Source organism: Halichoerus grypus, chromosome 13 (assembly GCF_964656455.1).
Source record: "Halichoerus grypus chromosome 13, mHalGry1.hap1.1, whole genome shotgun sequence".
Classification (NCBI taxonomy): Eukaryota; Metazoa; Chordata; class Mammalia; order Carnivora; family Phocidae; genus Halichoerus; species Halichoerus grypus.
Genome location: NC_135724.1, coordinates 62,217,872 through 62,228,621, shown reverse-complemented (window position 1 = coordinate 62,228,621; position 10,750 = coordinate 62,217,872). Strand labels below are relative to the sequence as shown.

Below are 10,750 nucleotides of genomic sequence, written 5' to 3'. Positions count from 1 at the left end.
TCGGAGGTGGGGGGCGGGTCAGGGAACCTGATCCCTGAGGTCTGCTGATTGGGCCCGGCCCCAGGGATGAGGCCCGAGGACCCCTGGTCCTCACTTACAGTGGAGACCCTCCTGCGACACCCTCTGCTCTGAGCCCTCCCTGGTGGCCTGGGGTGGGCTGGGGGCTTCCTGTGGCGGGGCTGCCGCCCAGCAGGCAGATGAGGCATGGGCGCTAAGGCAGGGGCGCCACCCCAAGGAACCCTCAGTGTGAGATTGGCCTCAGAAGGCAGCAAAACCTCCTGCCCCCGCCACCCCCGCCCCCGTTTCCATGGAAACAAGCTCACACGCTGTGTGTGTCACGACTATATGTCCAGCAGCAGGCCCAGCCCTCAGGACAGACCCCGCCTCCACCCTTCTCCGCAGCTCCTGGCGGGGATGGGGCGCGGCAGTGCGGTGGGCAGGGGCCAGCGTGGCCGCTGAGTACCCGGGGCAGCGCCGGCCGCCTGGCCTCCTCGCTGGGGCCGCTGGGCCTCCGGCCTAGAAGGGCAGGAAGTCATCCACCTCCAGGCGCAGGAACGGGCCCAGCAGGGCCCGGAGCTTCCAGACAGCGGCGCGGCTCAGCAGGGGGGGCACCAGCCCCTCGAAGGGCGCGGGGTCCACCACGTACACGTAGGCGGCGGTGCAGGCCAGCAGGGCGCCCAGCAGCAGCCTCAGGGCCAGCAGCCTGCGGGCGGCGGCGGTCAGGGGGCGGGGGTGCCCTCGGGGACGGTCCCAGGGGACTGGGCCCTGCCCGTGCACTCACGCAGCCACCTACCAGAGCTGGCCTTTGAGGCCCTCGGAACATCCCAGCTGCGGCCTTGCCTTCTGCAGGGGAGGGGCTGGGTCAGAGCCTGCCCCCATGGCAGGGGTGGGGGGGGGTCCCTGTGCTGCCGGTTCTTACCCCTCACTCCCTCACCCAGGACCAGGCACCTGCAGCCATATCTCAGGGATAACTGGTCAGCAGGCTCCTGCTGGGGCTCCTGCCCTGGGGCCTCCTCCACTGAAGCCCACAAACCCTCCCCGAGAGGGGCCTCTAGGGCGAGGCCAGACTGAGACAGGGTGTGGGTAGGGGGCTTACTGCTATGCATGCCATCTGCTGTTCCTTCCTGGCCTGGGTGCGGCACTGGGCACGCTCCCTGGATGGGGGGTGGCTGCGGTCAGGGCCATGGATAACCTGCCCCCAGCGCACACCACCCCCTTGGTCTGGTGCAGTGGAACTGGGAAGGGTCAGGGGTTGATCCCCCCCCCATCCTGGCCAGGACACCTGCCCCTTTCCCAGTTCAGCCAGGCCCCCCCAGGCCCCTGACCCTGCACATCACCCCAGAATCTCCAGCTGAATGTCCTCCATCTGGTCTAGTACTCCCCGGATGTCCTTCTTGAGGTTCTGGGGGACAGAGGAAGTAAAACAAGTCCTCTCACCCTGACTACTCGGCCGTATCCCTCTGCTTCTCGATGCTCCCCTGCCCCCACACCCCCTGCCTACCCTCTGTTACCCTCAGCCTCGGGGGTCACCCTCTGGGGACCTACCAGGAGCCCAGTAGCCTGGTTGTTCAGGGCCATGTGTACCTCGGCCACGCCGTCCCATACCTGGAGGGAGTGGAGAGGCTGGGTCACGCTCCAAGGAGCAGGGTGCCCACGGAGGTGTCCCGCCAGGTGTGGGTCCCCCAACGGCCCTCCCACCCCAGCCAGGTGGGCACCTCGGTAATGGCCATCTTCTTCCTCTCAAAGGACAGTCGGATCTGCTGCAGCTCGTTCTGGGGAGGGGCACAGCGCAGGCACAGGCAAGGCCAATGGGGTCAGCTCCTTCCTCCCCGGGGTCCCCGGCGCCTGCTGCACGGAGGAGCCCTCCCATGGTCCGGCGCCCGGGGACCCACCTGAGACTGCTGCACGAAGGACTCCTCGCCCCGGCACATCTCTCGCCGCAGCAGCTGCAAGGGCGCCCTGTCCTCCAGGGGCCGGGCACTGGCCTGCTCGGGGGGCTGTGGAAGAGCCCCTGGGTCAGCCCCACGGCCGTGGGCAGCGTCTGCGCTCAGGGCCGGCTGGAGAGCGGGGGCGCGGCTGAGGTGCGGAGTCACGCGGTCATTCCCGACAACTGCCCTCTGTCCTGCCGGGCTGGGCGTCTGCCGTATGCACTTACCCAGGCCAGGGCCGTGCAGCTCGAGTGCTCCGGGCACAGGGGCAGGAACTGCTGCCCTGGCCCCAGGAGGGCCCCCAGCTGCTCCCGCAGATCCTGGTTCTGTCTTTTCTGAGGGGTGGGGAGGGGCAGAGAGATGGGGCTGCTTGTCACAGCTGCCTCTTGGGCAGGAGACAGAGGCCACGCGGGCCAGGGCAGAAGCTTCGGCTCTGCAAACGGCTGCGAGCCCACTGCACAGATGTGCTCTGAGCCTGGGCTGGCCCCGCCCGGAGCCTCGGCGGGCTTGCCACTCACCAGATTCTGGTTTTCCTGCTCCAGCTGGAGGAAGGACTGCTCTGCAGGATCCAGGGGCATGCTCTGGAGCGGGGAGGGGGCTGCCCTGGGTGAGGTTGGGGTTCCTGACCCCGTCGGCAGGGGCGGGCACGGGCAGGGTCTGGGCCCTGAGCTGGGGGACCCCCCCTGCCTGGGTGCCCCTTGCTCTCGTCCCGAGTGCAGGGGCCAGCCCCACCCCAGCCTTGTCTCCACTTGTCCTTGTCTTGCCCCCGCTGGGTCTCTGGGTCTCTGTCGCTGCATCTCGCCCTCCTCGCTTGCAATAAAGTTCCCAGGTACCTCAGCCCCGACCCTGGGCCCCCCGCTCCCTGCCCCCGGAGGTGGGAAAGGCCTGGCCGACTCTATGGAGTGAGTGGAACTGAGAGGCACCAGGCAGGGCCACCTTACAAACCCCTGGCAGGGTGGATCCAGGCATCCTCCGTGGCTGCTCGAAGCTGACGGCTGCGGGCACTGGGGGTGGGAGTGGCCACAGGGACCCAGGGTTTTGGGCCCCTCCATACCTCCCTGTAACCCCTTCCTAACCCCAGGTCCAGGCTCTAGCCTGGCCCGACCTGCCACCCTCTTATTGAGGGCCCTCTAGGTGTCATGGCTCACAGGTCCGCTTCAAGAGTGCCTGTCACAAAGGCCTGAGCACAGCCAGGGAGGTCACAATGGGCTGGGGTGGTGGCCAGAGCCAGGGCTGGTGGGGTCCCTCCCACCAGGACCCTGTTCCTGAAGTGCCCTTCTCTGCTCCCCCACTGTGCATCTTCCCCCACCCCAGCTCCCCCACCTGCATTAGCTCTTTTCTCAAAATGTAAAACAGGTAATGCAGACACAAGGCTAAAACAAAATCAAAGGCCGGACGTGCTATCCAGTGTGGCCCTCCCACCTCAGTTCCCACCACCCACCACCCACAAGCCTGGTCATTAAGCTCCTGCTGGGGTTCAGCCTCACATTCTGTGCAGCTGGGCGGCGTGCGGCCCCACCTCCTCCTCACACAGGACAGCTTATCCCACGGCCTGGCTTTTTTACCTAACCGACCTTTGGGATTTTATTTTTTGAAAATCATTTATTGAACGTTTACTTTAATGGTTCTATAAGGACGATTATCATCCTCTTTATAGGTGGGGACACTGAGGCACAAAGACACTGAGTCACTTGCCCAAGGTCACACCACTGTTAAGTGATGGAATCAGACATGAGATCTCTCTTCGGTGTTTCGGAGGTCTTTTATTATTATTTTTTAAATTTTAATTCCAGTATAGTTCACATACAGTGTCATATTAGTTTCAGGTGTACAATACGGTGATTCAACAGTTCTATCCGTGACTCAGTGCTCGTCCTGAGAAGTGTACTCTTAATGCCTTTCACCGAGTTCACCCCCGCCCCCGTTCATTAGTTTCGTTTCCTAAATTCCATGTATGGGTGAAATCATACGGCATTTGTCTTTCTCTGACTGGCTTATTTCACTTAGCATTATACCCTTTAGCTCCGCCCTTGTGGCAAATGGCAAGATTTAACTCTTTTTTATGGCTGAAGTAGTATTCTGTTGTTTATACTATACACACCACATCTTCTTTATCCATTCATCTGTCAATGGACAACTGGGCTGCTTCCCTATGTTGGCTATTGTAAATAATGCCGCAATAAACATAGGGGAGCATGTATCTTTTCGAATTGGTGTTTTTGTATTCTCTGGGTAAATATGCAGTTGTGGAATTACTGCATCATAAAGGTGTTCTATTTTTAAGTTTTTGAGGAACCTCCATACCATTTTCCACAGTGGCTGCACCAGTTTGCATTCCCACCAACAGTGCACGAGAGTTCCTTTTTTTCTTTTTTTCTTTTCTTTCTTTCTTTCTTTCCTTTCTTTCTTTCTCTTTCTTTCTTTCTCTTTCTTTTCTTTCTTTCTTTCTTTTTTTTTAATGATTTTATTTATTTATTAGAGAGAGAGAGAGAGAGAGAGAAGGAGCAGGAGCAGGGGCAGAGGGAGAGGGAGAAGCAGGCTTCCCGCAGAGCAGGGAGCCTGAAGCGGGGCTCCATCCCAGGACCCCCGGGATCACGACCCGAGCTGAAGGCAGACGCTTAACTGACTGAGCCACCCAGGTGCCCCATGAGGGTTCCTTTTTCTCCACACCTTGCCAACACCTGTTGTTCCTTGTGTTGTTGGTTAGCCATTCTGACAGGTGTGAGGTGGTATCTCGTTGTAGTTTTGATTTGCGTTTCCCTGATGATGAGTGATGTTCAGCATCTTTTCATGTGTCTGTTGGCCGTCTGCATGTCTTCTTTGGAGAAATGTCTGCTCATGTCTTCTACCCATTTTTAAATTGGATTATTTGGTTTTGAGGTGTTGAAGTTTTATAAGTTCTTTATAGATTTTGGATGCTAACCCTTCAACGGATATGTCATTTGCAAATGTCCTCTTGCATTCCGTGGGTTGCCTCTTAGTTTTGTTGACTGTTCCCTTTGCTGTCGGAAGCTTTTTACTTTGAAGTAGTCCCAATAGTTTATTTTTGCTTTTGTTTCCCTTGCCTCAGGAGACCTAGCTAGAAAAATGTTGCTATGGCCGATGTCAGAGACATTACTGTCTGTGCTCTCTTCTAGGGTTTTTGTGGTTTCAGGTCTCACATTTAAATCCTTAATCCATCTTGAGTTTATTTTTGAATTGAGTTGAATCTGAGTAAGAAAGTGGTCCAGTTTCATTCTTCTGCATGTGGCTGTCCAGTTTTCCCAGTACCATTTGTTGAAGAGACCGCCTTTTTCCCATTGAATATTCTTGCCTGCTTTGTCCAAGATTAATTGACCATATAACCATGGGCTTATTTCTGGGTTTTCTATTCTGTTCCATTGATCTGTGTCTATTTTTGTGCGTACCATACTGTTTCCATTACTATAGGTTTGTAGTAAATCTTGAAATCTGAGATTGTGGTACCTCCCGTTGTATTCTTCTTTTTCAAGATTGCTTTGACTATTCAGGGTCTTTTGTGGTTCCATGCAAATTTAGGATTATTTGTTCTAGTTCTGTGACAGAGGTCTTTTTAAGGACTACTGAGCACACATCCACAGTTGGAGCCAGATTTAGCCCTTGGTCTGTTTTTCCTCCCTTCTTTCCAACAGTCCACCATGCGGCCTGTGCTACTGCAGGTCCCCCCCACCCCCCCCACTGCCCCTGGATATCCTGGGTCCACGTCTTCCTCTTCGTCAGTGCCCTCCCTTGTTCTGTGGAAGCCCATCCTCAAGTAACACTCTCAGAAAGGTGGACTCAAGTCTTTGCATGGTAGAGACGGCCACAAATCCCTTTTCTCCTAGTGCCTTGCCCCTCTACAATGTGACTTTTCCCCCTTCACTTCAAGAGACAAGTTCCCTCTCTTCATCCTGGACTTTGTGCATCACTTGGGCATGTGTGCTAGGCCTTGACCTCCCTCTCTTGCTGTCCTGTGGACCTTCTGTCATTGGGGAGGCCTTGCTATCAGATGAGAGGTCATGGGGAGAGAGGTTTTCTATCATTCCAGCCTGTCCCCAAAGGCCCAAAGGGGCTGACAAGCCCAGTGCACCCCGTAGAGCATGGTTCCCAGGGACAAGCCAAGTCGCCAAGCCCCAGGCTACATCATGATTGTTTTAGTCACTAAGTTTAGTAGTGGCCTCTCACGTGGGAATAATGAGACATCTCACAGGTCTCCAGAAAGCACCTTACTCTGACCTCAGGCTTTTTGGATGTGGGGCTGTGGAGAAGATCAGCTCAGAGGGTGTTTCCCGTGGGAATTTGAGGAGGGCCTCAAGGTCCTCAGTGCTGCTGGGAGGAGGCCAGGCTCTGCTGCCAGTCTTTTGAATGTCAGAAATCATGTTTTAAATTTCCAAGACATCGTTACTGTTCTTTGAATGCCCCCTATTCTTTTTCTAGAACATCCTGCTCTGTTTTAGGGATACAGTGGGCTTAGAAGGGAGGGAAACTTTTTGCTTCCTGTATTTTCCTTATTCTCTTTGTGGCTTTTTTTTTTCTTTTTGGTCTTGGGACCTCCTATTAGACACTGGCTTTCTTTTTATTCTGCTCCTGTGGGTAAGGGAGGCAGGAAAGAGCTGACTGGCACGTTTCTCTCCCCATTAACTTTAAGAGCTGCTGGAGCATCTTAATGTCAGGTCCCGGGAAGGAGGCCCTCCTGCCTCGGAGCAAACATCTACCTGCTGCATTTTTGTGGTCTGGAATAGGGGGCGGCATGGGGAGTCCCCGGGTCACCTGCTGTCCTGCCATCGTGATGAGTAGAGCGCCGTTTGCCTCGCCTCAGTGTTGGATGGTCCCCCCAAGCTGTCCCCTAGCAAGCCCTGTTTTTCTGCTGGTGTCCAGGCCGCGCCACCAAAGCCAGGCCCCATGTCCTGTCTGAAGAAATTAGTCAAGATCCCTTGCGTGCAGATGTCTTCCTCCTGTCTTCTGTGTCATGTGGGGCGGATATGCTGCAGGAGCCACGGGTGGGTGGCTCACTGACAGAGGAGGCTGTCACACAGGCCGGAGCAGGTGGACACATGTGGCCCCGGCCCCAGGAGGCCCCTCTGTGTTCCTAGGGTGGGAGTGCCGTCTCTATAGCCTCTAACAACAGGTGTTACCTGGGGATGAGCTGGGGAGGATGCTCCTGGAGCCTGGCTCAGGCACCAGCTGCCCCCCCCAAGCTGCTCCCCCAAACTGCCAGGCAAGTGGGGGGGTCTGCTTAGCCTCCCTCCTGTAATTCTTCTCTGGAATCTCATGGGTATCTGGATGTGTTTGGTTCAGAGTACCCTTCAGGAGACAACTCAAGCTGAGGGCCCAGGAAGGCTTCTTGGAGGGCCTCTGAGGTGAGGCAGCCGTGGGGAAGGAGTCCAGGCAAAGGCCCCCCGGGGGGCCGCTGTGGGGGAGGGGCAGGGCGGAGGGGGGCAGGTGGGAGCTGCATCCTGCCCTCAGTGTCCCTCAGCCTGCCAGGTGCCAACAGGTGCTCAGGAATGTGAAATGGGGGAGAGAGAAGAGGTCCTCATGGAGACTGGTGGTTCCAGGGGCTGTCATGTACGGAAATACCAGATGGGGTCCTCATTTCTCACCGCGGGCACCCTGGCCGGGTTGTCAGGCCCAAAGGCAGTGGTGATCCCTGAGTGGGTTTGAGGAGGTCTCAGATGACACAGGAGCTCCGGCTTCACTGCCTGTTCCCTTGAGGCACCTCCCTTCCCAGCCTGGGCACCCCACGTTCCCTGATTCACCCACACCTTTACTCAGGCTGTGCCCCCATTTGCTGGAGGCCCTTGCAGACTCCAACTCCCTGAAACCTTCTTCACCCCCTCCCTCTGGTCCTGGCAATGTGGCCCTGAGCCGGAGAACACCCTAAGTGGTGGGGATGCTCTCAGAGGGAGAGAGGGTGCTTAGGATCCACAGCTGGGATGGCATTCCCATGAATGGGGACAGATACGCTAATGCGTTTAAAGAACCCTGCAAACCAGCGTCCCGGATCCGGGTGTGTGGGGGTTCTGCCTCGAGTCTGGGCTTCGGGATGCCCACAGGAGGGTGGGGAGTGAGTCTGTGCTGGCTCCCAGTACTGGCCGGAATTCCTGTCCATGGGCGGAAAGTGCGGCTCTAGGGCATTGTAGGGAGCACCGGGCCGTGGCCCCTGTTGCCAAGCAGCGCACCTCCCTGGATGCCAGTTGCCATGGCAGCCGCTTCCTGCCCAGATTGCCACGATGCCCAATGGCCTCAGGGAGCCTGGAGCGTGTGAGCAGGGGTTGGCTAGGGAGGAAGAGGAGGTGTGCGGGACCACGCCCTTCCTGCCCTGAGCCAGGCCAGGGTGCTCCTGCCTGGACTCACTGGGACTTCAACCTTCAATGCCCCACGTTCATATCAAAGGGTGGGAAACAGGTCTGGAGCAGATGGAACTCGGGGTACCAGGGCCAGTGCAGCCCCTCAGGAGACGCCCCATCTCTCCCCTAACCCAGGCCCTGGCCCAGACTCTCCCTTCTCCAGGCCTCAGAGCCACCCCACATGTCCTTCAGGCCCTGCAAGCTTCCTGGAGCAGTCCCAGGCTGCGGGTTACCCTCTTACCTGGGGCATCAGGTCACTCTTGGCCCCTCACTTCTCTCCCACGGCCTGGGAGGAGGTGAGATTTCCTTTGCTCTGAGCATGTAGCAGAGGGTGGCCCATGGCCGGGGCCCATGGGGCTCTGACGGTGGTCTTGCATTGGCTGTGGCCGTGTGGGGGCCGGGGCGGCCTGGGGAATGAAGGCCCACCCCAGGGCCAGCCCGCACACTCCAGGCCAGTGCACACAAGTTGCTGAGATAGGCGCCTCCCCTCCCTTCTCCAGTCTGTGGGGGCAGCCTTGCTGGACAGAGGATGGATTGGGGGTGGGCCCTAGGATGGGGTGCAGGTGAAGGGCAGGGAGGGCGCTGGGGGGGGGGCTGGGCCTATGAAGTCCTCCTAGGGTGGTCCCATTTCCAAAGCCGAGGCTCAGGGGCAGAAGGGGATGCTCCCCTGTCTGTCCTGTCCCTGGGCAGTGGCAAGCCATTTGTCTTCCCTTTCAGGGTGACTCTCTGGACACCCACCGCTCACATTTTTTATTTAAGAATCAGAGGGATAATAAGAATGTCAAGGAAAATCCTCTCAGGGATGCACAGCTCCAATAAATTACTATCAGCCAAGGCCTTGAGGGCTCCGGGCTGGGGAGATGGCCATTCTGGGGGCTGCCGAGGCCCTGTGCTCCTGGCTGGGTGTATTGGATGTGCCTACCCCTGCCTGGGCCCAGAGACCACCCCCCCCAAGAAGATCCCATCCAGCCAGGCTCACCCCTTTCTCGGGACTTCCGTGACCATCTGCCCCTGCTAGCTGCACAGTGGTGCCCAGGGACCAAGCCTGGCCTGGGTGCCCGATGGCCAGTGCCAGGGTCGCCTTGCCAGGTCCTTACTGGGGTCAGGATCCAGGGTGTTGCCCACCTTGCTGTCTACCCTCTGCCTCTACCTGGCTCTTGCTGGGAGTAGACAGGGCTGGGCCATGAGCTCCTGGGGCCCGTCACTTCACCCAGGCAATGTGCCCAATGGAGTTGAGTGAGAAACTGCGGGTCGGGTGAAGTGGAGAGACCTGGAATGGTCACAGGCCTGGCTAGCATCCCTGGGTGCCAGGGTGCTCCCTCTCTCTGAAGGACGCCCTACCCTCCGCCAACCGGCCAAAGTGTGGGGCCCAGAACCTACCACCAGATGGCGCCACAACCCTGCTGACAGGCTGAGGGTTTCAGGGCACCCCCCAACCCCCCCTCCCCCCCCCCCCCCCCCCCCCCCGCCCCAGGCCCAGGGCAGGGGGCTGCCCCTGGTGGAGGAGAGACAGTGCTGGGGCAGAAACCTCCTCCCCACTTGAATCTGCGGTTCTGTCTTGGCCTCGGTCCGTGGCAGGCTGGCCATGCGGATCAGAATGTCCTTTGCTAGTTCTACCCCACCGTTCACACCTGAATTGCCAGGGGACTCTCAACACTTACACACACCCCTCTCAGGGGTCCCTCACCTGCTTCCTCCCAAGGGCCTGGGGCTCCCATCTGTGAGCCTTCCCAGGTGGAGCCCTCCTGACATCCCTGGGCTGGCCCCATCATGCCGTTTGTTAGCGGGCAGCCACGGCTGTGGTGGAGGGGGCCTAGGTTCGCAGTTGCCTCGGGCCTGCGCTTGGGAACTGCTGGGGGCTGGGGCTTGGCTAGAAACTGGTGCAGGGGAGAGCCCTTCTGGAGGGAGGACAGCGGAGCCAGCGAGGGCGTCAGGACAGGGCTCACCTGCAGGATCCAAGAGCAGCCATGGTGGGGTGTGTGTGTGGGTAGGACTCTGGTGGTCGGCGCCCAGAGATGCCACCATCTCAGATGCCTGGGTGGAGGGCTGGCCAGGTGGCTGGGTACCGCCACTGTTCTGGCATGACCACATGGTCCCTGGCTCAGAGTGCGTGCCCTGAAACCCTCGGCCCCCACCCCTACCCCCTTATTTTCTCAAGGGAGACACACCAGGTGTTTACTTGTACGCCAGGGACAGGGTATTGGGGGGATTTCTCAGTGCGGGCTCCCAGACCTGGGTCTGGACCCCCAAGGCCTCCACCTCTTAGGTGACCCAGCCCTTATCAAGGCTTTCTGGCCCTTGGGCAGCCCCACGGCCCCATGAACCCCATTCTTTAGAGCCAGGCCAGGATCTGGGTTTTGGCCTGGTGAGATGGGGCTCTGGGGTGTGGGGCTGACAGCTGAGGTGTTGTGTTTTGCCCTGCGGACTCTGGCTGGGCCTGGTCAAGATGAGGCGGGGAGGGGGAGCTGTGACGTTGGA

The 10,750-nt window shown here is 58.7% G+C and overlaps 1 protein-coding gene across 1 annotated transcript; it reads right to left on the bottom strand.

Moving 5' to 3' along the window:
• Positions 1–516: 516 nt before the first annotated feature.
• Positions 517–2,980, bottom strand: CCDC188 (coiled-coil domain containing 188). The gene is made up of 9 exons (XM_036104171.2): positions 2,447–2,980; positions 2,156–2,263; positions 1,893–1,997; positions 1,716–1,772; positions 1,546–1,605; positions 1,338–1,402; positions 1,097–1,154; positions 794–843; positions 517–703 (listed from the first exon to the last, which is right to left on the bottom strand). The coding sequence occupies exons 1-9, from the start codon at positions 2,978–2,980 to the stop codon at positions 517–519; spliced, it is 1,224 nt and encodes a 407-aa protein (XP_035960064.1).
• Positions 2,981–10,750: the final 7,770 nt, after the last annotated feature.